The sequence below is a fragment of the Mustela nigripes genome, chromosome 16 (genome assembly GCF_022355385.1).
Source record: "Mustela nigripes isolate SB6536 chromosome 16, MUSNIG.SB6536, whole genome shotgun sequence".
Lineage (NCBI taxonomy): Eukaryota > Metazoa > Chordata > Mammalia > Carnivora > Mustelidae > Mustela > Mustela nigripes.
The window spans coordinates 39,960,193-39,985,174 of record NC_081572.1 but is presented as its reverse complement, the minus strand read 5'-3'; the positions used below and the strand labels follow the sequence as shown (position 1 = coordinate 39,985,174).

General features: G+C 41.5%; 1 protein-coding gene across 1 annotated transcript in view; it reads right to left on the bottom strand.

Moving 5' to 3' along the window:
- Positions 1-24,982, bottom strand: part of CRLF3 (cytokine receptor like factor 3) — a 40,625-nt gene that overhangs the window by 1,828 nt on the left and 13,815 nt on the right. The window contains exons 2-6 of the mRNA XM_059378565.1: positions 22,744-22,872; positions 22,079-22,256; positions 18,150-18,372; positions 17,303-17,435; positions 987-1,099 (exon numbers count right to left, since the gene is read on the bottom strand). Coding sequence (XP_059234548.1) covers positions 987-1,099; positions 17,303-17,435; positions 18,150-18,372; positions 22,079-22,256; positions 22,744-22,872 — 776 coding nt within the window. The remainder of the gene's footprint in view (positions 1-986; positions 1,100-17,302; positions 17,436-18,149; positions 18,373-22,078; positions 22,257-22,743; positions 22,873-24,982) is intronic.

The following is a 24,982-nucleotide window of genomic DNA, read 5'->3' as shown; positions in this document are numbered from 1 at the left end:
GTTGCACATGAAATAAACAAGAATCTTGTTCTACCTACTGCTTGACCCACACCACAAGATATTAACACATCTGGAGAGGGGATTTCAAAAGTGCGATTACTGTAGGGGCGCCCGGGTGGCTTCATTGGTTAAGTCTCTGCTTTTAGCTCAGGTCATATCAGGTTCTGGGATGGAGCCCCAAGTTGGGCTCCTGCTCAGCAGGGAGTCTGCTTCTCTCTCTCTCCCTCTTCCCTTTTCCTTCTCCTTCTTTCTTTCGCAAATGAATAAATAAAATCTTTTAAATATAAAATAAAAAATAGGGGCATCTGGGTGACTCAGTGGGTTAAAGCCTCTGCCTTCGGCTCGGGTCATGATCTCAGGGTCCTGGGATGAAGTCCTGCATCGGACTCTGCTCAGCGGGGAACCTGCTTCCTCCTCTCTCTCTGCCTGCCTCTGCCTACTTGTGATTTCTATCTGTCAAATAAGTAAATCTTTAAAAAAAAAAAAAAAGATAAAAAATAAAAATAAAATAAAAATAAAATAAAAAAAAAAAATGTGTGATGACTTTAGAGTAAGGGGCCAAAGAACCCTTGGGAGATATAACAAATTAAGTAAACTCTCTCTTCAGTTCACCAATTGTTGTTGAATTCAGATGACCTATGAACACGGAATCCAGACAAAGATTGCCTAGTGCAAATCCCAACTCAGTCACCTCTGAGCTATGGGAATTTAAGTGAGTCACTCAACCTCTCTGTGGCTTGGTTTTCATCACCTATAAAATGGATAGAATATTACTTCCCACCTCGACAAATTGTTAAAAGGTGTAAATGATTTATTCTTTGTAAAGGGAAGAGAGTAATGCCTAGCACATAGTAGCCATACAGGTATGTCATAAAGACTTAAACTTTCTCATCTCCTGCTACAGACATGTGGTGGCTGGGACAGATTCACATCTTACTCCAGCAATTCAGATTCTTTGAAGAGAACAGTAGTCGTGCGTCTCTTACCATTTGTACTGATGCACACGGCTTGGTCCCGCTGCAGAGAGTCGTATCCATTCTGTTTTTCTGCACACACTCCTATACTGTCTCTTCTGTCTGGCTGCCCCACGGTTTCAACTCTGGAAATGAGGTAGAGAGAGATCATTAATCATCTTCTTCTCCATTTTTTTTTTAAATATATCTAACAGTCACTAAGGTTAAAAAGAGCAATCTCATCAAACTTGCTCTTAATAATACCCAATGATAATTCAGCAGTTCCTAAATTCCAGGCACTGATCTAAAAATTTTTTATCTCTATCAAACATCTCATTGAATTCCCCTAATAACCCATGAGGTAGGTGCTCTTATTACCATACCCATTTTATCCATGAGAAAAAACAAGATTAAAAAGAGGCTAAGTAACCTGACTGTGTTCACCTGGCTGAGTGCTAGACCCAAGACAGGAATTCAGGCATTCTGACTGTAGACACTATGGTAGCTATTCACAGCTACGACAGCGCATTCCCATTTTTATGTTCTGGCTCTAGACACACAGAAAACTTGTCATACTTGCCATGATAAGACACGTGACTATTACTGTCTGCCATAACACCTAAACCTTCAAAGTAAGAGTCTATGCAGTGGTTTGATTACTGTTTATTGACTATTAAAAGCCTCTAAAAATAGACATAACTTTTTAAAAGTAGATAAAATAGTTACTAACACATTTTGCTTGCCGAACTTCATATGTGGAAGGTTCAAGCATTTCTTTTTGTGTTTTAGTCTCAAAATAAATCCTTATGCACTCTAGAAATAGGAAACTTACAATATAAAGTCAACCTGTATCTCTACTACCAGATGCATCTTTTCCTCCGTTCCAGAAAGCCAGATTTTGCAAGTATAGAAAAAGAAAAATTAGCAAGGAACAGAATGTAGCTGTACCAAGGGAAGATGTGATTATTTATACTTGTTATGTCCTGAAAATGTCTTTTGTTACAAAGTGACAAACATGTAGGATCAAAATAAATATGTGGGCAGGTTTCTGAAGTCATTTCACTTAAAGTGTTTTAAACCAGCAGTCTTAAGAAGTACGGAGAAGAGGTGACTGATGTCAGCAAGATGGCAGACTCCTAAGTCTCAGTCCTCCTTCTACCACTTCAGAAACACTGCTTTAACAATGAATGATACACAGACCAAAAAACCTTTATGAGATTTCCAGAATCTAGTTAAGAGGCTGCAGTCCCTCAAGGGACCACAAGCTGAAAACAGCTGCAGTGAAATGGGTAAGAAGAAAAATTTCACTTTCCCAAGTCAGCCCCTCTCCGAAGCTACACAGCTCAGTGCCTGGCAAGAACACCCGGGCTTCTGACTTTTCCTTTGGGACAGAGGGAGAGGGAGAGAGAGGAGTGGAGCGTGCGTCCAACATTCCAGCTCTTTGGAAAGCTGCCTAAGCACTGATTTCTGTTGCACCTCATTTAGAGCACAGACAGAACAAGCACAGTACAGTTGCCTGAATGCTGCTAAGACCAAAGAAATAAGAGGAGTGGCATCTAATAGCCAGTATATTTTGGGTGTGACTCAGAGCAGGTGCATAACTTGAGGCTTCTATCCCTGGGAGGAAGAAAGAACTGAATGTGCTTCTGTGCTAGCTTTTCACAGGGATGCTCAAAGGGATGCTATCTGTCTCATTGGATGGGGGCACTGATGGGGAGCTGGCAAACTCTGGATCCCTGGTGGCCACTGAGTACGAGAGAGAACAGGGCTGCTTACTGCTGTACATCAGAGAACAGGCAGTGCCACAAACAGGCACCAGAGGGAGCAAGAGATACGAGCTCCTGAAAGACCCAGGAAGCTCTCAGGTTGAGAAATTGTACACAGGAGCACAGGGAAGTCACATCCTCCCAAAAGAGGTGTCAGAGGCTCCCAGCATCTCTAGCTGAATTCATCTGCAAGGGTCTTTTCCAGCATAAAGCCAGGTCAAAAACGGGGAGAGGTGGATGCTTTCTCCTATGTATAGATCCCAACACAAAAATGTAAGACATTTGGAGAAACAGGAACACATGGGACAAACAAATAAAAAACTAAAATAGATCTCAAAAAAATTATCCTTAATGAGGGCACCTGGGTGGCTCAGTTGGTTGAGTATCCAACTCTTGATTTCAGTGTAGGTCATGCTCTCAGGGTTGTGAGCTCAAGCCCCATGTTGGGCTCTGCACTCACCCCTGTCAATTCTTCCCCCTCCCTCTCCCAACTTGAGCTCATATGCATGCTCTCTCTCTCTCAAATAAATAAAGTCTTCTAAAAAATTATCATAATAAAATGGAGACATAAATTATCTGACAATTCAAAACAACCATCATAAAGATGCTCTACAAGGTCAAGAAAATAAGACATGAGTAAAATTAGAATACCAACAAAGAGATGAAAAATATATATCTAAAAAAACTAGACAGGTATTCTGGAACTGAAGAGTACAATAATAACTGAAAATTTCATAAGAGAAGTGTAACATTACACAACCAAGCAGAAGAAAGAAACATCAAATTCGAACACAGGTCATTTGAGATTATCCAAAAACAGGGACAAAAGAAAAAAGAATGAAGAAAGTCTAAGTGACTTCTGGAAGTGGGAGAAAGGGGCTGAATGTTCATTTAAAGGAATAACAGTTGAGGGGCACCTGGGTGGTTCACTGGGTTAAGCCTCTGCCTTCGGCTCAGGTCACGATCCCAGGGTCCTGGGATCAAGCCCCGCATCGGGCTCTCTGCTCAGCAGGGAGCCTGCTTCCCCCCCCCACCCAGCCCTGCCTGCCTCTCTGCCAACTTGTGATCTCTGTCTGTCAAATAAATAAATAAATAATAAAATCTTTAAAGAAATAACAACTGAAAATATGGAGCAGGAAATGGACATTTAGATTCAAGAAGCCTAACAGACACCAAATAGGATAAACCCAAGAAATCACAGTGAAACACATTATAATCAAATTGTCCAAACTCAAAGACAGAATTTTTAAAGTAGTAGGAGAAAAGTGACTCATCATGTACAAGGAAGCTCACATAAGACGAACAGTGGGGAGACCTGGTGGTTCAGTCAGTTAAATGTCAGACTCTTGACTGATTTCGGCTCAGGTCATGATCTCAGGGTCATGAGATCAAGCTCCAGTCAGGCTCCACACTCAGTGGGGAGTCTGCTTGTCCCTCTCCCTTACCCTCCGCCCCCCCCCCCCCCACTCTCTCTCAAATAAATAAATAGCAGTAAAATAGAAAAGGCCTTCAATGCAATGAGAAAAAAAAAATCTTGGAAAGAAGAAAAAAACTAATTTGAATAAATTACAAAATAATTCCTAAAAGCATCTGTCACTGAAACGGTAAGTGATAAAGAAGACAAGCACAACATAAAAAGTTTATAAAAGTTGCTCTGAACATGGAACGAGCCAGGGAAATAAATAGCTAATAAATCTGAGACACAGAATTATTTTCATAGTTCACTAAGAAGTAGAACAAAGGTTTAAAAACCACTGAATTTTTAAGCTGCAAGACAAGTAGTGAGAACATCATAGCCTCAGACACTGCTGTAGCTATTCTCTCACAGAAAATTAGCTTTGCAAGAAACTACATGAAAAAGAAAAATGCTATACAAAATAATTTATGGTAGTGACCTCCTCTACTGCATGTACAACTGAAATACAATTAATACAAAATTAATTTACACTGGGCACCTAAGTGGCTTAGTGGTTAAGCCTCTGCCTTGGCTCCGGTCATGGTCTCGGGGTCCTGGGATTGGGCCCTGCATTGGCCTCTCTGCTCAGCAGGGAGCCTGCTTTCCCCTCTCTGCCTGCCTCTCTGCCTACTTGTGATCTCTCTCTCTGTTGGATAACAAATAAAATCTTTTATTTATTTATTTATTTTTAAAGATTTTATTTATTTGACAGACAGAGATCACAAGAAGGCAGAGAGGCAGGCAGAGAAAAAGAGGGGGAAGCAGGCTGAGCAGAGAGCCCGATGTGGGGCTCAATCCCAGGACCTCGGGATCATGACCTGAGCCGAAGGCAGCGGCTTAACCAACTGAGCCACCCAGGCATCCCTTTTATTATATTTTTTAAAGATTTTTATTTACTTATTTATTTGACAGACAGAGATCATAAGCAGGCAGAGAGGCAGGTAGAGAGGTTGAGCAGAGAGCCCGATGTGGGGCTGGATCCCAGGCCCCTGAGATCATGACCTGAGCCGAAGGCAGAGGCTTTAACCTACTCAGCCACCCAGGCGTCCCACAAATAAAATCTTCTAAGAAAATATTTTTAAAAAACTAATTTATGAACAAGTTACTAGAAATACATCCATTGCATAAAGAAGTAGAACATCCTGGGTAATAATTTTTCTTAAAGGAAAAATATTCTGAGAAAACATGGCCCAAAACAGGAGTGATTTCGATGGCAACTAGAGGGCTAATCCACTATCCCTATTACTCTACACTTTGGCTCATGGTTTGGATTTTTTTTTTATTTAAAGATTTTATTTATTTGACAGATGGAGATCACAAGTAGGCAGAGAGGCAGGCAGAGAGAGAGAGGAGGAAGCAGGCTGAGCAGAGAGCCCAATGTGGGGCTCGATCCCAGGACCCTGGGATCATGACCTGAGCCGAAGGCAAAGGCTTTAACCCACTGAGCCACCCAGGCACCCCACTTTGTTTGGATTTAAGTGACACATTCTCATTCTTACACAGTCTCAAAAGGTTTTCCTTCACAGTCAATGCTTGGAGCAAAATCCAAAAATTCAGTTGCTTAGCTGATAAATATACGAAAAATCTCCAACTTTATGATAAATACAAGAAATAAAATGAAATTTTTATTTTAGCCTAGCAGCTACAGACTGATTAGAAACAACAATACTCAATACTGACAAGTATGACATCAATTACCTTGGTGCAGTGACATCAGTACCCTCGCACACTGTTGAGAAGATTGCAGAGTGCTTCCAGGAACACAGCCAGTCTGTGTGTCACTAACAAGAAAACTAGCCCAAGGAATAGAGAATGAGCCTTCTATCAACAAGATCCCTGCCCGGCTTGTTGCACCAGGAATAAGAGAAAGAAGAGGTGCCTTATCAAGTCATTGGAAAGAAGGATTTCTGAAATATATCTGAAACAGAAATACACTGATCACTATACAAATCCTAAAATAGCTTTTGTCCTGTCTCAAAACAAACCTGGTAACATGAATAGTCCTCTATTTACTACAGAATTTGGAAATCTTCCAACAAAGAAAATTCTAGGATGGCAAATTGGGGAGTTCTATCAAACATTTAAGGAAGAAATAATACTAATTTTACACCAACAGTTCTGAAAACAAAAGAGGAAGAAACACTTTCCCAATTAACTTTTTTTTTTTTTTTTTTAAGATTCTACTTATTTATTTGACAGAGATAGAGAACACAAGTAGGCAGAGTGGCAGGCATAGGGAGGGGGAGAAGCAGGGTCCCCACAAGGAGCCCAATGGGGGGGCTCAATCCCAGGACTCTGGGATCATGACCCAAGCCCAAGGCAGCCACTTAACTGAATGAATCACTCAGGCACCTCTCCACCTCACTTTCTAAGGCTGGTTAAAACCAAAACCGAAAACATCATAAGAAAAAAAGAGAAACAGCTTTCTCATGAAGAGATGTAAAAATCCCCCCAAAGTATTAAAAACCAAATCTGGCAGTATATATAAAGACAATATAAGACAAAGTGGAGGTTCTATGGGGAATGCAAAGCTGGTTTAATGTTCAAAAATTTATCAATTAAATCACCGTATTAACAAAAGAAAAGCAGCATAATTACATTAACAAATGTATAAAAATTATTAGAAAAATTAAACATTCACTTATGAATAAAACTCCCAGCAAAGCATAATTAAAGATTATTGTTATTATTATTTATTTTTTAATTTGACAGAGAGAGAGATCACAAGTAGGCAGAGAGGCAGGCAGAGACAGGGGGGGGGAAGCAGGCTCCCCGCTGAGCAGAGAGCCCGATTCGGGGCTCGATCCCAGGACACTGAGATGGTGACCTGAGCCGAAGGCAGCGGCTTAATCCACTGAGCCACCCAGACGCCCCCCAGCAAAGCATAATTAAAAGGGAACTTTTTATTTTGTTTATTTGAGAGAGAGAGAGTGCATGAGTGGGGGAAGAGCAGAAGGAGAGGGAGAAGCAGACACCGCATTGAGCAGGGAGCCCGATGTGGGGCTAAATCCAGGAACTCTGGGATCATGACTTGAGCCAAGGGCAGACACCAACCAACTGAGCCATCCAGGCACCCCAAGAAGGGAACTTTCTCAACCTCACTACCTAAAAAAACCTACAGCTCGGACACCTGGTTGGTAGTCAGTAGAGAATGCAATGCTTGATCTCAGGGTTATAATTACGTTCAAGCTCAATACTGGGTGCAGAGATTACTTAAAAATAAATCCTTAAGAAAACAAACCAACCAAAAACCCCTACAGCTAGCATCATTCCTAATGTGAAAGACTGAATGCTTTCCTTCTAAGATGTGGAATAAGCATGTAAGCTTTCAACACTGCTATTCAGAACCACACTTCTTATAATAATAATGTAATGAGACAGGAAAAAGAGAAATGACTAAACAATGATGAAAGACATTTTTTTAAGAACTAAATTAAGAGGGGCGCCTGGGTGGCTCAGTGGGTTAAGCCGCTGCCTTCGGCTCAGGTCATGATCTCAGGGTCCTGGGATCGAGTCCCACATCGGGCTCTCTGCTCAGCAGGAAGCCTGCTTCCCTTCCTCTCTCTCTGCCTGCCTCTCTGCCTACTTGTGATCTCTGTCTGTCCAATAAATAAATAAAATCTTAAAAAAAAAAAAACTAAATTAAGAAATTACCATATCCACAGATTGAAACAATCAAAATATTAAAATGCCAATTATTACCAAACTGATCTATAGATTCACGTTAATCTTGACTATAATCCCAGTAAAAAAATTTTCTTAAAAATAGACAACCCGAATCTAAAGTTAAATAGAAAGAAAGAGGAACTAGAATACTAAAAAATCAAAAAGAGAAGGAAGTTGGAAGAATCCTACTACTTGATATCAAGACTTACTATAAAGGTATAATAATCAAGATTATAGTTCTGGGAAGGGGAACCCAGGTGGCTCAGTGGGTTAAGCCTCTGCCTTCGGCTCAGGTCATGATCCCAGAGTCCTGGGATCGAGCCCTGAATCAGGCTCTCTGCTCAGCAGGGAGCCTGCTTCCTCCTCTCTCTCTGCCTGGCTCTCTGCCTACTTGTGATCTCTGCCTGTCAAATAAATAAATAAAATCTTAACAAAACAAAACAAAAAAAGATTACAGTTCTGGGAAAGGAGAAACACACAGCTCAATGAAACAGAGTCTAGAAACAGATGCCCACACATACGGCCAATTGATCTTTGACAAAGGTAAAAGGCAATTCAATGGAGAGAGGAGAGTCTTTTCAACAAATAGTGCAGGAACTACTGGACTAGATCCTAAACAAAACTGAATTCAACCCATATTTCACATATTACACTAAAAGTAATTCAAAATGTCTCACAGATCTGAATATAAAATTTAAAAACATAAAGCGTCTACAAGAAAACAGGAAAAAAATCTTTTTTTAAAAAAAGATTTTATTTATTTGACAGACAGAGAGAGAGAGCACAAGCAGGCAGAGACAGAGGGAGAAGGCTCCCTGCTGAGCAAGGAGTCCAATATGGGACTGGATCCCAGGACCCTGGGATCATGACCCAAGCCAAAGGCAGATGCTTAACCCATTGAGCCACCCAGGCACCCCACATAGGAAAAACATCTTGTCACCTTGCATCACAGCAAAGACTTCTTAGATACAATACCAAAAGCACTGGATGAGTGCATAAATTATACTTCATCAAAATTAACACCTTATAATCCACAAAAGACATTGCTAAGAAAACGAAAAGACAAGCCCCAGACGGGTTAAAAAAAAAACAAAAACAGAAGACTTATACTCATCATATTTCAATAATTAAAGAAATTGTTCTAAATAGGCAATAGATTTGAAAAAACACTTCACCAATGAAGATATACAAATGGACAATAAGTGAGCATTGGAAAAGACACGATCTTTGGCTATCAAAAAGAAAATTAAAACCATAATAAGATACAACTACATGTATACAGAATAGCTGAACACAAAAATAAAAGGGAGTAGTCTGGCTGGCTCCGTTGGTAGAGCGTGTGACTCTTAACCTTGGGGTCGTGAGTTTAAGCCCCACACTGGGTTTAAAGATTACTTAAAAGAATGAAATAAAGTATTTTTGAAAAAAGAACATAAACATGGGGTGCCTGGGTGGCTCAGTGGGTTAAAGCCTCTGCCTACGGCTCAGGTCATGATCCCACGGTCCTTGGATCGAGCCCTGCATTGGGCTCTCTGCTTAGCGGCGAGCCGGCTTCCCTTCCTCTCTCTCTGCCTGCTTGTGATCTCTGTCAAATAAATAAATGAAATCTTAAAAAAAAAAAAAAAGAACATAAACAACTGACAATACCAAATGCAGGTAGGGATGAAGAACAACAGAAAATCTCATAGGTGCTGGTGGGAATGGAAAATGGCATGGCCACTCTAGAACGCAGTTTGATAGTTCCTTAGATAAACTCAGTCTGACCCAGCAATCACAATCCAAGATGATTCATTTAATCTAAATTTTTTTTTTTTAAGATTTTATTTATTATTTATTTGACAGAGAGAGAAATCACAAGTAGGCGGAGAGTCAGGCAGAGAGAGAGAGAGAGAGAAGCAGGCTCCCGCTGAGCAAAGAGCCCGATGCGGGGTTCGATCCCAGGACACCGAGATCATGACCTGAGCCAAAGGCAGCGGCTTAATCCACTGAGCCACCCAGGCGCCCCATAATCTAAATTTTTTTTATCTAAAAACTGTCCAACCTGGCTCTTCCCACTAACTCCAGATTATCCAACTGTCTCCTCAGCATCTTCACTTGTAGGTTTAATAAGGAACTTAAATTTAATATGTGAAAGAACAAAATGATTATTCACCCAGAAATATGCTCCTTCTACAGTCTTACAAACCTCAGTAAATGATAATTTTTCCCAACAGTTACTTAGACCAGAAACTTGTCACACTTGACTCAGTCACACTTGACTCACCTACCACAACCAATCCACTAGTAAATCTGGCCAGTCCTTCCTTTAAAATATATCCAGATTCAGGGGCGCCTGCATGGCTCAGTCATGATCCCGGGGTCCTGGGATTGAGCCCCACATCGGGCTCCCTGCTTGGCAGGGAATCAGCTTCTCCTTCTGTCCCTCCCCTCTACTTGTTCTCTCTCCTCTCTCTCTCTCAAATTGATAAACAAAAATCTTCAAAATATATACAGATTTGACCAGATTCTGACCACTCATGATCACCTCCACTGCCCCATCGTGGTTCAAGACACCATTAGCTCTCACCAGCATTATCGCTGTAGCTTGCTGACTAGTCTCCCAGCCTGTATACCACTGTATACCACTTCCCAGACTGTTTTCCACACAGCAGCCAACCGACTTGGAAATCATAGGTCAGATGAGGTTTGCTTTATGTCCTCCAATGGCCTTCCACCTCACGAAGTCACAGCAGAGTCTGACAGGGCCAGACTGTCAAGATTTGAATCTTGGCACTAGTATTAATAACCTGTACAACCTCAGGCAAGTTGCTTAATCTTTTTTTTTTTTTTAAAGTAGACTCCATGCTCAGTGTGGAGCCTAATGTGAGGCTCAAACTCATGACTCCGATACCAAGACCTGAACTGAGATCAAGAGTTAGGCATTTGGGGAACCTGGGGGGGCTCAGTCAGTTAAGTGTCTGCCATCCCTCTCCTTCTCACTTGTGTTCTCTCTTGCTACCTCTCTCTCAAATAAATAAATAAAATCTTAAAAAAAAAAAGAGTAGGGTACTTAACTGATTCACCCAAGACCCCCAAGTTGCTTAATCTTTGACATCTCAGTTTCCATATAAATAAAATATAGCTAATTCATGAGAATGTAATGAGGATTTATAGACATCAACTCATTAAGCATTTAAGAACTAACACACAGGGGAGCCTGGGTGGCTCAGTCAGTTGGGAATTTGCTTTCGGCTCGGGTCATGATCCTGGGGTCCTGGGATGGAGCCCCACATTGTACTCCTTGCTGAGCAGGAAGCCTGCTTCTCCTGCCTGCCACTCCCTCTACTTGTGGTCTTTCTCTGTCAATTGAATAAATAAAATCTTTTTTTTTTTTTAAAGATTTATTTATTTATTTGACAGACAGAAATCACAAGGAGGCAGAGAGGCAGACAGAGAGAGGAGTAAGCAGGCTCCCCGCCGAGCAGAGAGCCCAATGCGGGGCTCGATCCCAGGACCCCGGGATCATGACCCGAGCCGAAGGCAGAGGCTTTAACCCACTGAGCCACCCAGGCACCCCGAATAAATAAAATCTTAAAGAAAAAAAAAATACTAACACATAGTAAGGTTCAACAAATCCTAGCTGGCTATTAACATTTTGTATAGTCTAGCTCAACTTGTGAATTCATGAAAAGTCAAATGGAAAGCATGCTCCTGTCCCCAAAATAATGGAACATAAACCTGATTTGGTGAGGCCCGTCTTCTTAGGGGGAGGGATGGAGATCTCTGCAGTATCAAATATCCTCCCTGTAAATGGGCACAGGTGACCTCCAAAAGGGTATTTCTTTGAGTAATTAAAAACGAAATATAGGGGGCGCCTGGGTGGCTCAGTGGATTAAGCCGCTGCCTTCGGCTCAGGTCATGATCTCAGGGTCCTGGGATCGAGTCCCGCATCGGGCTCTCTGCTCAGTGGGGAGCCTGCTTCCCTCTCTCTCTCTCTCTCTGCCTGCCTCTCTGTCTACTGTGATCTCTCTCTGTCAAATAAATAAATAAAATCTTAAAAAAAAAAAAACAACAAAATATAGGGACACCTGGGTGGCTCAGTCTGTTAAGCATCTGCCTTCAGTTCAGGTCAGGATCCCAGGGTCCTGGGATCGAGTCCCACACTGGGCTCCTTGCTCAATAGGGAGCCTGCTTCTCCCTCTCCCATTCCCCACCTTTGTTCTCTCTCATGCGTGCTGACAAATAAATAAATAAAATCTTTCAAAAAAGAAAGAAAGAAAGAAATGCATATGTTTAAAAAAAAAGAAAAAGAGATATATACAACCTGTTCAAAGGCTTTTCCTACCTCTCTGACCATACTGCTTGTCTCCATTAACCTGAGCCAGACTTACTACTTGCTCTGTATTTTTTCCTGCTCCACATCTTTGGTTCTTGCTTTGTTTCCCCACTTGAACTATCCTTTCCACCTCTAGCTGCACTAAGCCTTCACCAATCCCTCAACTAAAAGTAACTTTTCCTTCCTCTGCATTGCAGAGCAGTCTAGATCTTTTTTTAAAAATATAGTTTAAAAGATTTATTCACTTATTTGTGAAAGAGAGACAGCATGTGTGTTGGGGGAGGAGAGGAACAGGGACGAACAGACCCCACCCTGAGCTCAGAGCCTGATACAGAGCTCAATCTTATGACCCTGAGATCAGACCTAAGCCGGAATCCACAGTCAACCCACTGAGCCACCCAGGTGCCCCTGGATCTTTCTTATACTAATTTATATATGCACTACTCTATGTTGAATCGAAGATTCTGGCCCCCCCCTTTTTTCTTAAATGCCACATTCCCAGCCAAGTACGATAGATACCATCTGAATGGAGAAAAGGTTGAACGAAATCACTAGCCTCATTCAAAGACTGGAGTTGATTAGAAGATCTGTCCTTACATTTTAGAAAAGTAGTTTAAGACAGAGAGAAAATGGGTAGGAAAAAGGCCTAAGAAACATTCCTTAGATTATTTGGAAGAACTGTTATATGTGAAGACTTCAAAGCAGATACACCTTCATGATATCATGAAACACTCCATCTAGAGACAAACTAAAAGCCAGAGTATATAATCTTAAAGGCCATCTACTTAGGAAACCAGCTGTCTTACCTCACCCAAGTCTATATAATCAAGAGTTGTGGGGGAAAACTCTTCTGTGTGGCATTCCCATATCTGTCATAAGAATCAAACTCTAAACTGAAAGGACTGTGTATCATATTCCTAGAGGAAACCACTTTAGCAAAATATAAAACCTAACAAAGCTGTATTCTCCCCAGGACAAAGCATTCTCTCAGTATAAGGAGACACCAACAAGATTTCAAAGACTCTAGATTAACTTTTTTTTAAAGTTTACTTAAGTAATCTCTATACCCAATGTGGGGCTCAAACTCATGATCCTGAGATCAAGAATCACATGCTCCTTTGAGCCAGACAGTCACCCCAAAACAAATTAACTTCCTAATCCTAGTAGGGACTATGCCCTATTCCTAATCTTCTCAGGAAATATTAAATTAGTAATTTTTTTTTTTTAATTTCTTCAACAGAGAAAGATCACAAGTAGGCGGAGAGGCAGGCAGAGAGAGAGAGGAGGAAGCAGGCTCCCCGCTGAGCAGAGAGCCTGATGTGGGGCTCGATCCCAGGACCCTGAGATCATGACCTGAGCCGAAGGCAGAGGCTTTAACCCTCTGAGCCAATGAGGGGCCCTGTATTTTTTTTTTTTTTTAATATGAGGAGCTAACAGTTAGAATTGAAGATATACCTGGTGATGAAAGAAACCAGCCTTATACAGAAAAAGACTCTTTAAGTAAATTTATTCAGAAAAGGGCATGCTAACACTTAACCAAAGGTAGGCATTAAACCAAGTGGCCCCTTTGTAACAGTTTTCAACCACAGCATTTCTAAAGTCAAGCCCCCAAATTCTTGGACACTTCTCCCATCAAGAAGCAGGGTCTATGGGGTGCCTGGGTGGCTCAGTGGGTTAAGCCTTTGTCTTCGGCTCAGGTCAAGATCTTGGGGTCCTGGGATCGAGCCCTGCATGGGGCTCTCTGCTCAGTGGGGAGCCTACCTCTCCCTCTCTCTGACTGCTTCTCTGCCTACTTGTGACCTCTCTGTCAAATACATAAATAAAATCTTAAAAAAAAAAAAAAAAAAAAAAAAAAGCGGGATCTATGTCCCTTCTCTGGGACCTAGACTCTGAATGAATGGTAGAATGTGGTAGAAGTGATACTATGTCAAATTCTAGGCCCAGATCTTAAAAACTGGCAGCTTCTGAAGCTTCCATTTTCTATCTCTTGGGATGCTCAATCTTGGAACCCAGCCACCATGCTGTGACGAAGCCCAAGCAGCCCACAGTGAGGCCTGCACAGGGAGAGACACCCAGAACCAGAATCCATTTGCCAGCCATGTAAGTGAGCCATCTTAAAAGCAGACCCACCATCTCTAATCAAACTACTGCAGCTACTAACACAGAAGCAGAGATGAGCGGTCCTCACCAACCTCTGCAAACTGCAGTTTCCTGAGCAAAATAAATGACTACTGTTTTAAGCTTTGAGTTTTGGGGTGGTTTGTTACACAGCAATCAAGAACTATAATATTAAATTTTTATGTTCTTTTAAAGAAAAGGTTTATAACAAAAAACAGCTAGCCTGTTATTGGCTCTTGATTCACCACCTCACATGACCTGTGGGGAGGTTAAGAGCACAGACTTTCCAGGCTAGACTGGCAGGATTTGAATAGTTAAAAGTCCCATGGTCCCTGTGCTTCTGTCTCTTTATCTGTAAAAGGAAGACAGTAACCTCCTAGGCTAGGAGGATTAATGAAGGCTGTTTGAAAGGACACTGTTTAAAGAAAGCAGGTGGTAGAGAGGAGAAAGTAAAAATATGGTTAAAAAAAAAAAAAGTAAGATTAGGAAATCTTGGAAGCAAGGAAAGGGAAAGTAGGACTGTTCAGACAGAAAATCAAGAAGAGGCCTGGCCGCCAAAAGAGACCAGGCTCTAGAGACTGGTAGAGCCCACCAGTAACAGGTTTCTTGGCTTCTACAACTCTGCGCATTCCAGCAACTTCAGCAGGAACGGACTGAGCTGAGTGATGTCACTGCCTGCAGGAGTAGAATCTTCCTTCTATCTGTGAGGCCTTCACACACCCTCAAAAAGCTGAATAAAGTTTTACCTTCTGTACTCAAGTGGACCCATGTGCTCCTCCCCCATAGAGGCCACCCTGCACCCCCATCTTCTGGCTTCACTGCTGATGAAGGGAAAGAGGACATTTCAACAGGGAAAGAGGACATTTCCATTCCACATTCAAAAGAAAAATGACAAAAATGCAAAGGTCTGGCTACAGTAATAGTGAGCCGAATGAAGCTGGAGTTAATCACCCTGCCAAGTGGGGCCTGGTTAGACATCTTTGGAAAAGAAGGAAGAACTAATGATTTCTTGAGGCCTACTAAATGCACTAAATCCACTTAACTATCTACAGATAGTATCTACAGATAGTTAAGTGGATTTTCATCCATTTGGGTAACTTCCAATGTCTTAAGAATGACAGAAAAAAACAAACCGGAAGTATGCCATCTATTAGACCTTTCTGTGTTCACAGAGGAAGGATTTAAAATCAGGGGAGCATAAGGTCATCATCACCAGGGGAAAGGGTCATAGAGGAGGGAAAAGGAAAAGAAGGAAGCATACCGACACAGAGAAACTATAGACTGCAACACTAACTAGAATCGCGTTTACTCACTCTGCTGTGAAAAAGACAAAAAGAAAAGATACAGGCTAGCTTGGCCATTTACCAGCAATGTGACTTTGGGTGAGTGACTTAACTTCTGTGTGCCTTAGTATTCTCATCCCTAAAATGGGTAATTACACCTATTTCATTGGGTTATTGTAAGAATATTGTAAGAATCAAATGACAGTACCTCATGTGCAGTAAATGCTATTTAATTATTAACTGCAATTAGTATTACTATGATTACTATTCTTGCTGAGACACCTGACCTGAAGAAATCAACTCAGGAAGCCCTACCATTAGACAGGAGCACAATGTTCTCTGGAGATTCACTAATGGCAGTATTTCTAGAAACAAAGGACACAAGCCAAAAAAGGGCTTTTTAACATACAAAACTCAAGAATTCGCCTTTGGGAAATAACTAAGTGGACTTCAGGTACTAGACTCTATTTCTTCTTCTCTTTGTCAGTATTTTTCTGGTTAAGTCATTCTTTATAATTTAAGGGATGAGAGATACCAAAAATGAGACAGAGTGGGGGGATGGGGGGAGGCATAGGGTGGTTGGGTTATGGACATTGGAGAGGGTATGTGCTATGGTGAGTGAATTGTGTAAGCCTGATGATTCACAGACCTGTACCCCTGAAATAAAACATTATTATGTTAATAAAATTTTAAAAATGAGACAAAGTATAAACTAGTGCATTCTGAAACTGATGACAGTTTAAATGACTTGGCTGGTGCAGAACACACCCACATTAGCTTACATGAAGCTTTCAGTTACTCTCCATGCTTCATATGACAAGGGGCTGAGAACAGGAACTTGGAGCCAGCATTCACCATAAAACCTCATGATCTCAAGGCCTACAAATTAGAGGAGAGTTTGCTACCCTAATTTTCAAAATCAAAACCGTGTGTGCCTGAGTGGCTCAGTAGGGTAAGCGTCTGCCCTCAACTCAGGTCATGATCTCAGGGTCTTGGGATTGAGGCCCACACTGGGCTCTCTGTTCAGCAGGGAGTCTGCTTCTCCCTCCCAACAACACCCCTCCCCCCCCGCCGACTGCTCTCCCTCTCTCAAGTAAAACTCTTCAAAACAAATAACAAAGTGGGCTTTGCTTTCTAGGATGAGCTATCCAGAAATAGGACTATAGAGAATATATCTCAGAACATGAAAACAAGGGAATTATTTAATACAGGAAGAAATGGGTAAAGAAATAGAAAATAGATTGGTGGTAGGAGAGCTTGCTTTTGGTTTTACAGAGAATTATACACATATCTATGTACGTACACATGTATTTTATGGATAACTATATACATTAAGTATTTAATTCTCAGTACATTTACACTGAAGGGTTGTTTCTCACAGAGACCTGCTCATATCGCTTCACAAAGGAAAAAAATTCTTGGTCTCTGATTTTTTAGGATTAACTTTTGAGAGGTAGGCTACTTAACTCTATCTCTCCAGAAGAGATATAAACATAGTATGTGCTATGTATGAGGCATAAGCAAGGCATCTTTTGCACTTTATCTCAGTTCATCTTCGTAATAGCTCTATGAACACGTCTGAGAAAACCACAGCCAAAAGAAAAAAGGAACTCTCCCCAGAGTAACACTGCCTATAAATGATGAAATAAATTCCCGGTTACTTTGAATCCAAAGCTCATATGTGTTCTATGCACATCAGTTTGCTGTCTGAGGCATGACAAACAGATTCTGTAACATCTACTTGCCTGAATGTCAATGTCTGCCCACAGAAGTAAGTTGGAGCACTGGAGTAGAGCACACCTGAGGACTCAGAATCGTTCCGGAGGGCTATATTTCTTCGACTACTCAGGCTGTACCCCTCGAAGCCAGCTGTCCACTCTTTTTACAAAGCAAAGAGATCAAAAATTATTAATACCTTTTGAGGAGTATCTTCAACACAGACACATTACATAAAACTCGGAAGCAGAAGAGGCTACACTTAGGGGATATGGGCAAGTTCTATAAAGAAAGAGATTCAGTGACAGGGTATCCTGGTTAATCTTAAATAAATAAATAAATAAATAAATCACAAAAAAATGTGTTCGTCTATTCCTGCACAGTTCTGGCAGGAACAGGCAGAAGATCAAGTGAGTGCTCCTGGCTAATGAAATCAGGGTGAAGCATAATTGTTTGAGTGTATTCCAAGCCTGATTAACAACTAGTTAACAAAGGAGTCTGAATATTTTAAAACAGTTATACAGGACAGACCGATTAGATAGTCACTGAAGGTCTAGAAAATCAGTATCTTTTTCTTTCTTTTTTTTTTTTTTTAAATCAGTATCCTGTTGCAACACTTCAAATCTTTGGATTTCAGGGATGCTGATAATCCTCCTAGCACTATTTCTGGACTCTGGAGATAAGAACGGATGAAAAGGTCTCAAAATTTCCATCCAGTAATTTGAATAGGAGACGTTCCACGTTGTTCTCACCAATTCAGGTTTTATGGTCAGAAAACCTGGCTGGCCGTGTGCAAATACTGTGCTGCCTTCAGCACAGACAGGCACCAGCATTCTGAGACACAGCTGGGCTTTAGGAGAGAAGGCAACAGCATACCATGAGGCACCAATGTGGAGTGACCCATCTGGGGGACGCTCCAAGGACTCCACTCCTGCCGGCCATCTCCTCGGGCACAGACTCTGAACTGATAATCAACGTTGGGGTCTATGTGCAACACTATGAACTCGGTTTCAGAGCCTACATATACGTCCTCAAAATGATTGGAAGTGCACTTGCGGAACTGCAGCCTGTAATCCTGGGCCGTGAAGTCGTCATCCACCTAAGGAGAAAGGCTTTGTGTTAGGTAAAGGTCAGGGAGCAGTTTCTCCCAGCATCATGGCTTAAGAATTCTGGGGCCATGCACAGAAGCCCACGTGCTGAACATGAGCTATTCTCAGGGAGAATTCATCATTACTGCCTGTCTTTTCTTTATTGAACCATGTGCTCTACACTTCCCAGTTGGATTTGTGGAACTTGGTTTCCTTTGAAGAAATGGCATGTTTTCTCTCTTTTTTTTTAAAGACTTATTTATTCATTCTAAAAGGCCTTAAACATCTTGATTGCCAGAACACTATGTTCAGTGGTTACAATTTTGTTTTTACCAATTTTCCCAAGCAGCAGTAACAACAACAGAGTTGACTTATAAAAATGAAGAAAAAAACACAAAAAGAGCACACACACACAGAAGGAAGTGGTGGCTGCTTCTTAGATATTGATATTGGGGGTCGTGCTTTCCATAGCCACCACCTGGTAGCTACAAAAACCCCTAAGTGTAATGACAGTGTAATCTCTTTGAATTGTATGCATTATTATATCAAGGAGTTAGCTATCTTGTATGAATACACTCTTCTGTGTTTAGGTATCCCATGCCACTCTTGCTGTGAAATTGAAGTTTATGTAGAAAAAAACCTTTTACTATATGAAACTTTACAGCACTTGTGAAAACAATTCAATTTGGTTTATGCACAATGTAATATTTCTGCAGGTATCATCCAAAATTCCCCACAGACAAGGCTCTCATCCTCATGAGGTTTTGGCCTTAGCCTAATCCTGTGGGACTGTTCTATTAAACTGCTGCCAGGATTTTACATCCTGTTACTTCCACTTTCTAGAACATATTCTCTACTAATATTACTGAAACCAGTTTCTACTTCATACATTTTTTTTTTTTTTTACAACAGCAATAAAATTTATCTTCCAGAAGTCAAGTCCTCTTAAGAAAGTGATAACAAGGGGCTCCTGGGTGGCTCAGTGGGTTAAAGCCTCTGCCTTCGGCTCCAGTCGTGATCCCAGGGTCCTGGGATCGAGCCCCGCATCGGGCTCTCTGCTCAGCGGGGAGCCTGCTTCCTCCTCTCTCTCTCTCTCTGCCTGCCTCTCTGACTACTTCTGATCTTTCAAATAAATAAATAAATAAATATCATTAAAAAAAAAAAAAAAAAAGAAAGTGATAACAAGGGACGCCTGGGTGGCTCAGTTGGTTAAGCAGATGCCTTCGGCTCAGGTCATGATCCCACCGTCCTGGGATCGAGTCCCACATCGGGCTCCTTGCCCCGCAGGGAGCCTGCCTCTCCCTCTGACTCTGCCTGACACTCTGCCTGTGCTCACTCTCTCTCTCTCTCTCTCTCTGACAAATAAATAAATAAATAAAATCTTAAAAAAAAAAAAAAAAAGAAAGTGATAACAATTATCCATTTTGTGTATTACTATTTTAACATTATTGCTTCCTGTACCTGTACTTCCTTTAATTGATTTTGTTCCTCACCATGGGGTCTTGCCTCCCACCCACCCCATAAAGGAATACACTGTTAAAAATAATAATAAATAAATGTTAATGTATTTATTCATTCTAAAAGAGAAAGGAGAGAGCATAAGCAGGGAGGGGTGCATGGAGAAGGACAGAGAGAGAATCCCCAAGCAGAGTCCCCACCGAGTGCGGAGCCTGATGTGGGGCTCGATCCCAAGACCCTGAGATCACGACCTAAGCCAAAATCAAGAGCCGGCCACTCAACTGACTGAGCCACCCAGGTACTCTGAAATGGCATGTTTTCTATACAATAAGGCGAAAGATAAAATATTGGAAGTTCAAAGATCAGAATCCCACAACTACCAAAACCAAGATAATTCATATACAGAATATATAAAGGACTCCTTTAAAACTTAATAGAAGAGGGCGCCTGGGTGGCTCAGTGGGTTAAGCCGCTGCCTTCGGCTCAGGTCATGATCTCAGGGTCCTGGGATCGAGTCCCGCATCGGGCTCTCTGCTCAGCAGGGAGCCTGCTTCCTTCTCTCTGCCTGCCTCTCTGCCTACTTGTGTTCTGTCAAATAAATAAAAATAAAAAAAAATCTTTAAAAAAAAAAAAAAAAAAAAAAAACTTAATAGAAGAGAAACCACCCAGTAAGAGAATGAACAAAAGACACAAATAAGCATTCTAAGGAATTAGAAATATATGCTACAAAAAAAATACATAAAACTATTTGAAACCAAAATGAGATACCATACTGCCAAAAACATTAAAGTTCGACAATGCCAAGCATTGGTCCTGAGTACCAGGAACTCATACACTGCTGGTAGAAGGAAACTCTGGTACAATCACATTGAAAAGAATTTGGCATTTCTGGTACAGTACAAATCCAATACTCTAGGACCTCAAAATTTTACTGGATATATATACTTGAGGAAAAATTCCTAGCCATGTACACAAGGGAACATGAATACTGCTTATAGCAAAAAAACCAGAAACCCTAGATCCACTGACAGGGAAAAGAATAAAAATGCAGTAAGAGTCTTTGTTTTGAACCAACAAAAACATCTATTTCTTTCTTCTAGAACAAGGTTTCAGTAAAAAATCCATTGAAGGGGGGCCTGGGTGGCTCAGTCAGTTAACCATTCGACTCTTGGTTTCAAGTCAGGTCTGATCTCAGGGTTGTGAGATTCATCCCCACACTGGGCTCCATGCTTGGCAAGGACTCTGCCCGTCCTTTTCTCTGTGTGTCTCTCTCTCAAATAAATCTTTAAAAAGAAATCCACTGAGGGATGCCTGGGTGGGTCAGTTGGTTAAATGTCTGCCTTCGGCTCAGGTTTTGATCTCAGGGTCCTGGGACCAGGTCCTGTGTCAGGCTCCCTGCTCAGCAGGGCAGTGCTTATCCTTCTCCCTCTGCCCCTCCCCCTGCTCATATTTGCTGTCTCGGGCATACACTCTTTTTCAAATAAATAAAATCTTTAAAAATCCATTTAAGAAAAAACAACCATTTCCAGACACTCAGTACCCACTCTGAATGATGTATCTGTCAACAGCCAAGACACTCACAACTTATTTGGACATCATTTCTATCTACAATATGGTAACTCATATACATAATATGATTTAATACAGAAAATTCTCAGCAATGTTGAGAATATGAAGAAACCACATTTTAGGATTTTTCTAAAAAATTTATTTATTTATTTGAGAGAGAGTAAGAGAGGGAGAGAGAGAGAACACAAGCAGGTGGAGGAGCAGAGGAGGGCGAAGCAGGCTCCCCACCAAGCAGGAAGCCCCTATGCAGGCTCCATCCCAGGACCTTGGGATCACGACCTGAGCCAAAGGCAGATGCTCTACTGACTGAGCCACTCAGGTGCCCCTAGGATTTTATTTCAGAAGGATCAGTTCAGTGTGGAACAGAAAATATTAGATATCCAATATTAGCTATCATCTTTTGGCTTTTGTAATAAACAGAAATGGGAGAGATCTTCAATTTACTAAGGGTTAACTTTGGGAAATTTGTGACGGGAAATACCGTTGTGATACAGAGATTGTTAAACAATTTACCTCAAATGGGAAGAGCTACCTGCTTTCAAGTTCCTGTGATTTCAACTGTAAAGCAAAAGGGACTTTTGTTTGTGAAGAGAAGAAAACGTTCAAAGGTAGTTAGTAAAAAAATCTAAAAGGCCCTCAGATTTCAAATCCATAATGTTGAAGCTGCTTTCACAATTCTTAATCACGCACCTTACACCATCGAACAATGATGCCTCCTGGTTTCTCTATTAGCTCTTCGATCTGGACTGGTGGGCGAGATGCTACTGTTCCATGCTTGAAAATGTGGTCTTTCACTATGTTCAGAATTGAGTCATCCAACTGAGCGGACAAACAAGGCACATCAACCAGTAAAGGCACCTCTGGTAAGCTGAGGAAACAAAGCTTATGTGTTTACGAGGCTTTTAATGAAGGGTTAAAAATATGAAGCATACTTTAGATCAGTCACATACTACATAATGATGCTGAAGCCCTCAGGAAATAATGTTAATGACAGCAGGGGCTGTGGAAGACATTACATAAAGATTCTCTTCCCAAGTAAATATAAGCAAGAAAAGAGAAAATTGGTAGGATCACCACTGTCAAGTTTATACCAAAAAACAGGTTCAGTACGTTTAGAATTTCTTAAAATTTAATAATTTTCTTACACATTAGAATTGAAGAAAATCTATAGTAAATACCAAAAATTACAATGGCAGCTATTTCATACCACTAATACTGGTACTGGGCAGTGAACCTTGAAATATGTATTTTCTATCTCATTTACTCAGAATCTTTAATGAGGGGCAGGGGGAGGAGAGGGAATGCAGGCAGTTTTAATGCTTAAAACTAAGCCTGAATGGCACTAACTCCTTTACCTGTCCAACTGAATGTGTGAGGCCTTTTTGGTAAAGTTCCACAGTTTTTCATTCTGTTCTCCTACACCACCAAGAATGGCAATCTCCCCTACAATCAGGAATGAGAGAATAAATACACCAAAAAACGGTCACATTATAAAGTAATCACTACAGCTCATGAATAGGTAGTCTCTGGTTTTCTTGCAAATAATTCTTAAGTGATTCTACAGTCAAGTTCCCAAAAAGTGAAAGTAAAAACTATTCTAGAAGTGACTCTAAGGTGAAGCTCACAAAGAAAAGGGATAAATAATGGTAACATTTTACCAGGAATGAAAGATTCTGCTCTGTATGAAGAAATCTGATCTGTTGACCATTTTTACCCAAAGGAGAGGGTCTAGGTCCTTTTTCCACCTCTCCTAAAGAATCACGATTTACAGAACTCCAGCACAAGCCAGGACAGATATTACACTGATAGAGAAATAGAGCAGGGGTCTTTTTCTTTTTCTTTTCTTTTTTTTTTTTTTAAGATTTTATTCATTTCTTTGTCAGAGACAGATCACAAGTAGGCAGAGAGGCAGGCAGAGAGAGGAAGGAAGCAGGCTCCCTGCAGAACAGAGAGCCCGATGCGGGGCTCGATCCCAGGACCTTGAGATCATGACCTGAGCCAAAGGCAGAGGCTTTTAACCCACTGAGCCACCCAGGCGCCCCTGTTTTTCTTTTTCTTTGAGAGAGAGAGAGAGAGAGAGAAAGAGAATGCGGGGAGGGAGAAGCAGACTCCCCAATGAGCAGGGAACCTGATGTGGGGCTTGGTCCCAGGATCCTGGGATCATAACCTGAGCCGAAGGGAGATGCTCAACTGACTGAGCCACCCAGATGCTCCACGGGCACAAGGTCTCATAAAATCAAATGATACAACTGTTTTCCTAAAAGAATATCACATATTAGAAATTATTCCATAGAAAAATAAAGAAGAAAAGTTATCTAAAGGCATTAAAAAAAAATAACCAACTGCTATGGCCTTCCACACCCTCCATTCCCTCTGAATGTCCCCTGGAATGCCTTAAGTTTTTTGGGACCACAGGACAGGACATTCTCCCTCAGCAAGAGGAAAACAGAACATATTGAACACTGCCTCAAAGTCCTCAAAATTCCATAAATAAGTTTTTATCCCTTGGGAGGGAGGAAAGAGGTTGAAATTCAAAATATTTCTTAAGTCTAAAACCATTTAAGCATCAGATGCTGTAACAAACAAGTTTGTGCCTCAAAGGATTTCTTTTCTAAAATAAGAACATTTCTCAGTCCTCGGGGTGAGGAGTAGATACTCCTGACCTGTGAACTGCTTCTGGGTTTGTTTCCCAATGCAAAGCCTCTCAGGAAAGAAACTCTGTGGCCCCACGAAAAAGAATTTTCTCAAAGGCAGTGTTATGGTCAGTGGCAAATAAGCAGTTCTCACTGAAAAGGAGACAAAATGTCATGAGCACGTAAAGGTAACAGCAGTGCCACATTCTAAATGGGACTGAAAGGGGATGAATTTCCAGTGAGAGCGACAGACGTGTGAGCCATGCACCCTCTCCGTCCCATGCCATTCACAGCACTCAGGGCAGGATGGGTACTTTTCAGGCTCTGGCTCTGGCTCCTTTGTCCTCGATTGTCCTTTCAATGCTGGCATCGCCTACCACGCTCTCTCCTCATAGGACACACTAGCTTTGGAAGATTTACTAGCTCCCACGGAGTCAGACTTGATGCACACACCATCAATTACCATCTTGCCACACTGATCTCTCTCCTAAGCCACACGCCACATGCCCAACTACTGTCTGGGCATCGTGAGCATCTAGACTCAACACGCCCCAAACTGAATGCCTCACTACCCACTGAAGCCCACCTTTCTCCTTTGTTTCCTACATCAGTAAACAGCACAATTCAACCTGCTCATCCAAAATCCGGCTGGTTTTGGCCATCCTAAATCCTTCCCTTTATTCTCCAACCTAGCTCCAGGCAATCACCAATAATCGACACTCACTGATAGGTAAACTCGTAAATAATTTTCTCTCTAAAAAGTCTTTTTTTTTTTTTTTAAGATTTTATTTATTTATTCGACAGAGAGAGATCACAAGTAGGCAGAGAGGAAGGCAGAGAGAGAGGAGGAAGCAGGCTCCCCGCTGAGCAGAGAGCCCGATGCGGGACTCGATCCCAGGACCCTGAGATCATGACCTGAGCCGAAGGCAGCGGCTTAACCCACTGAGCCACCCAGGCGCCC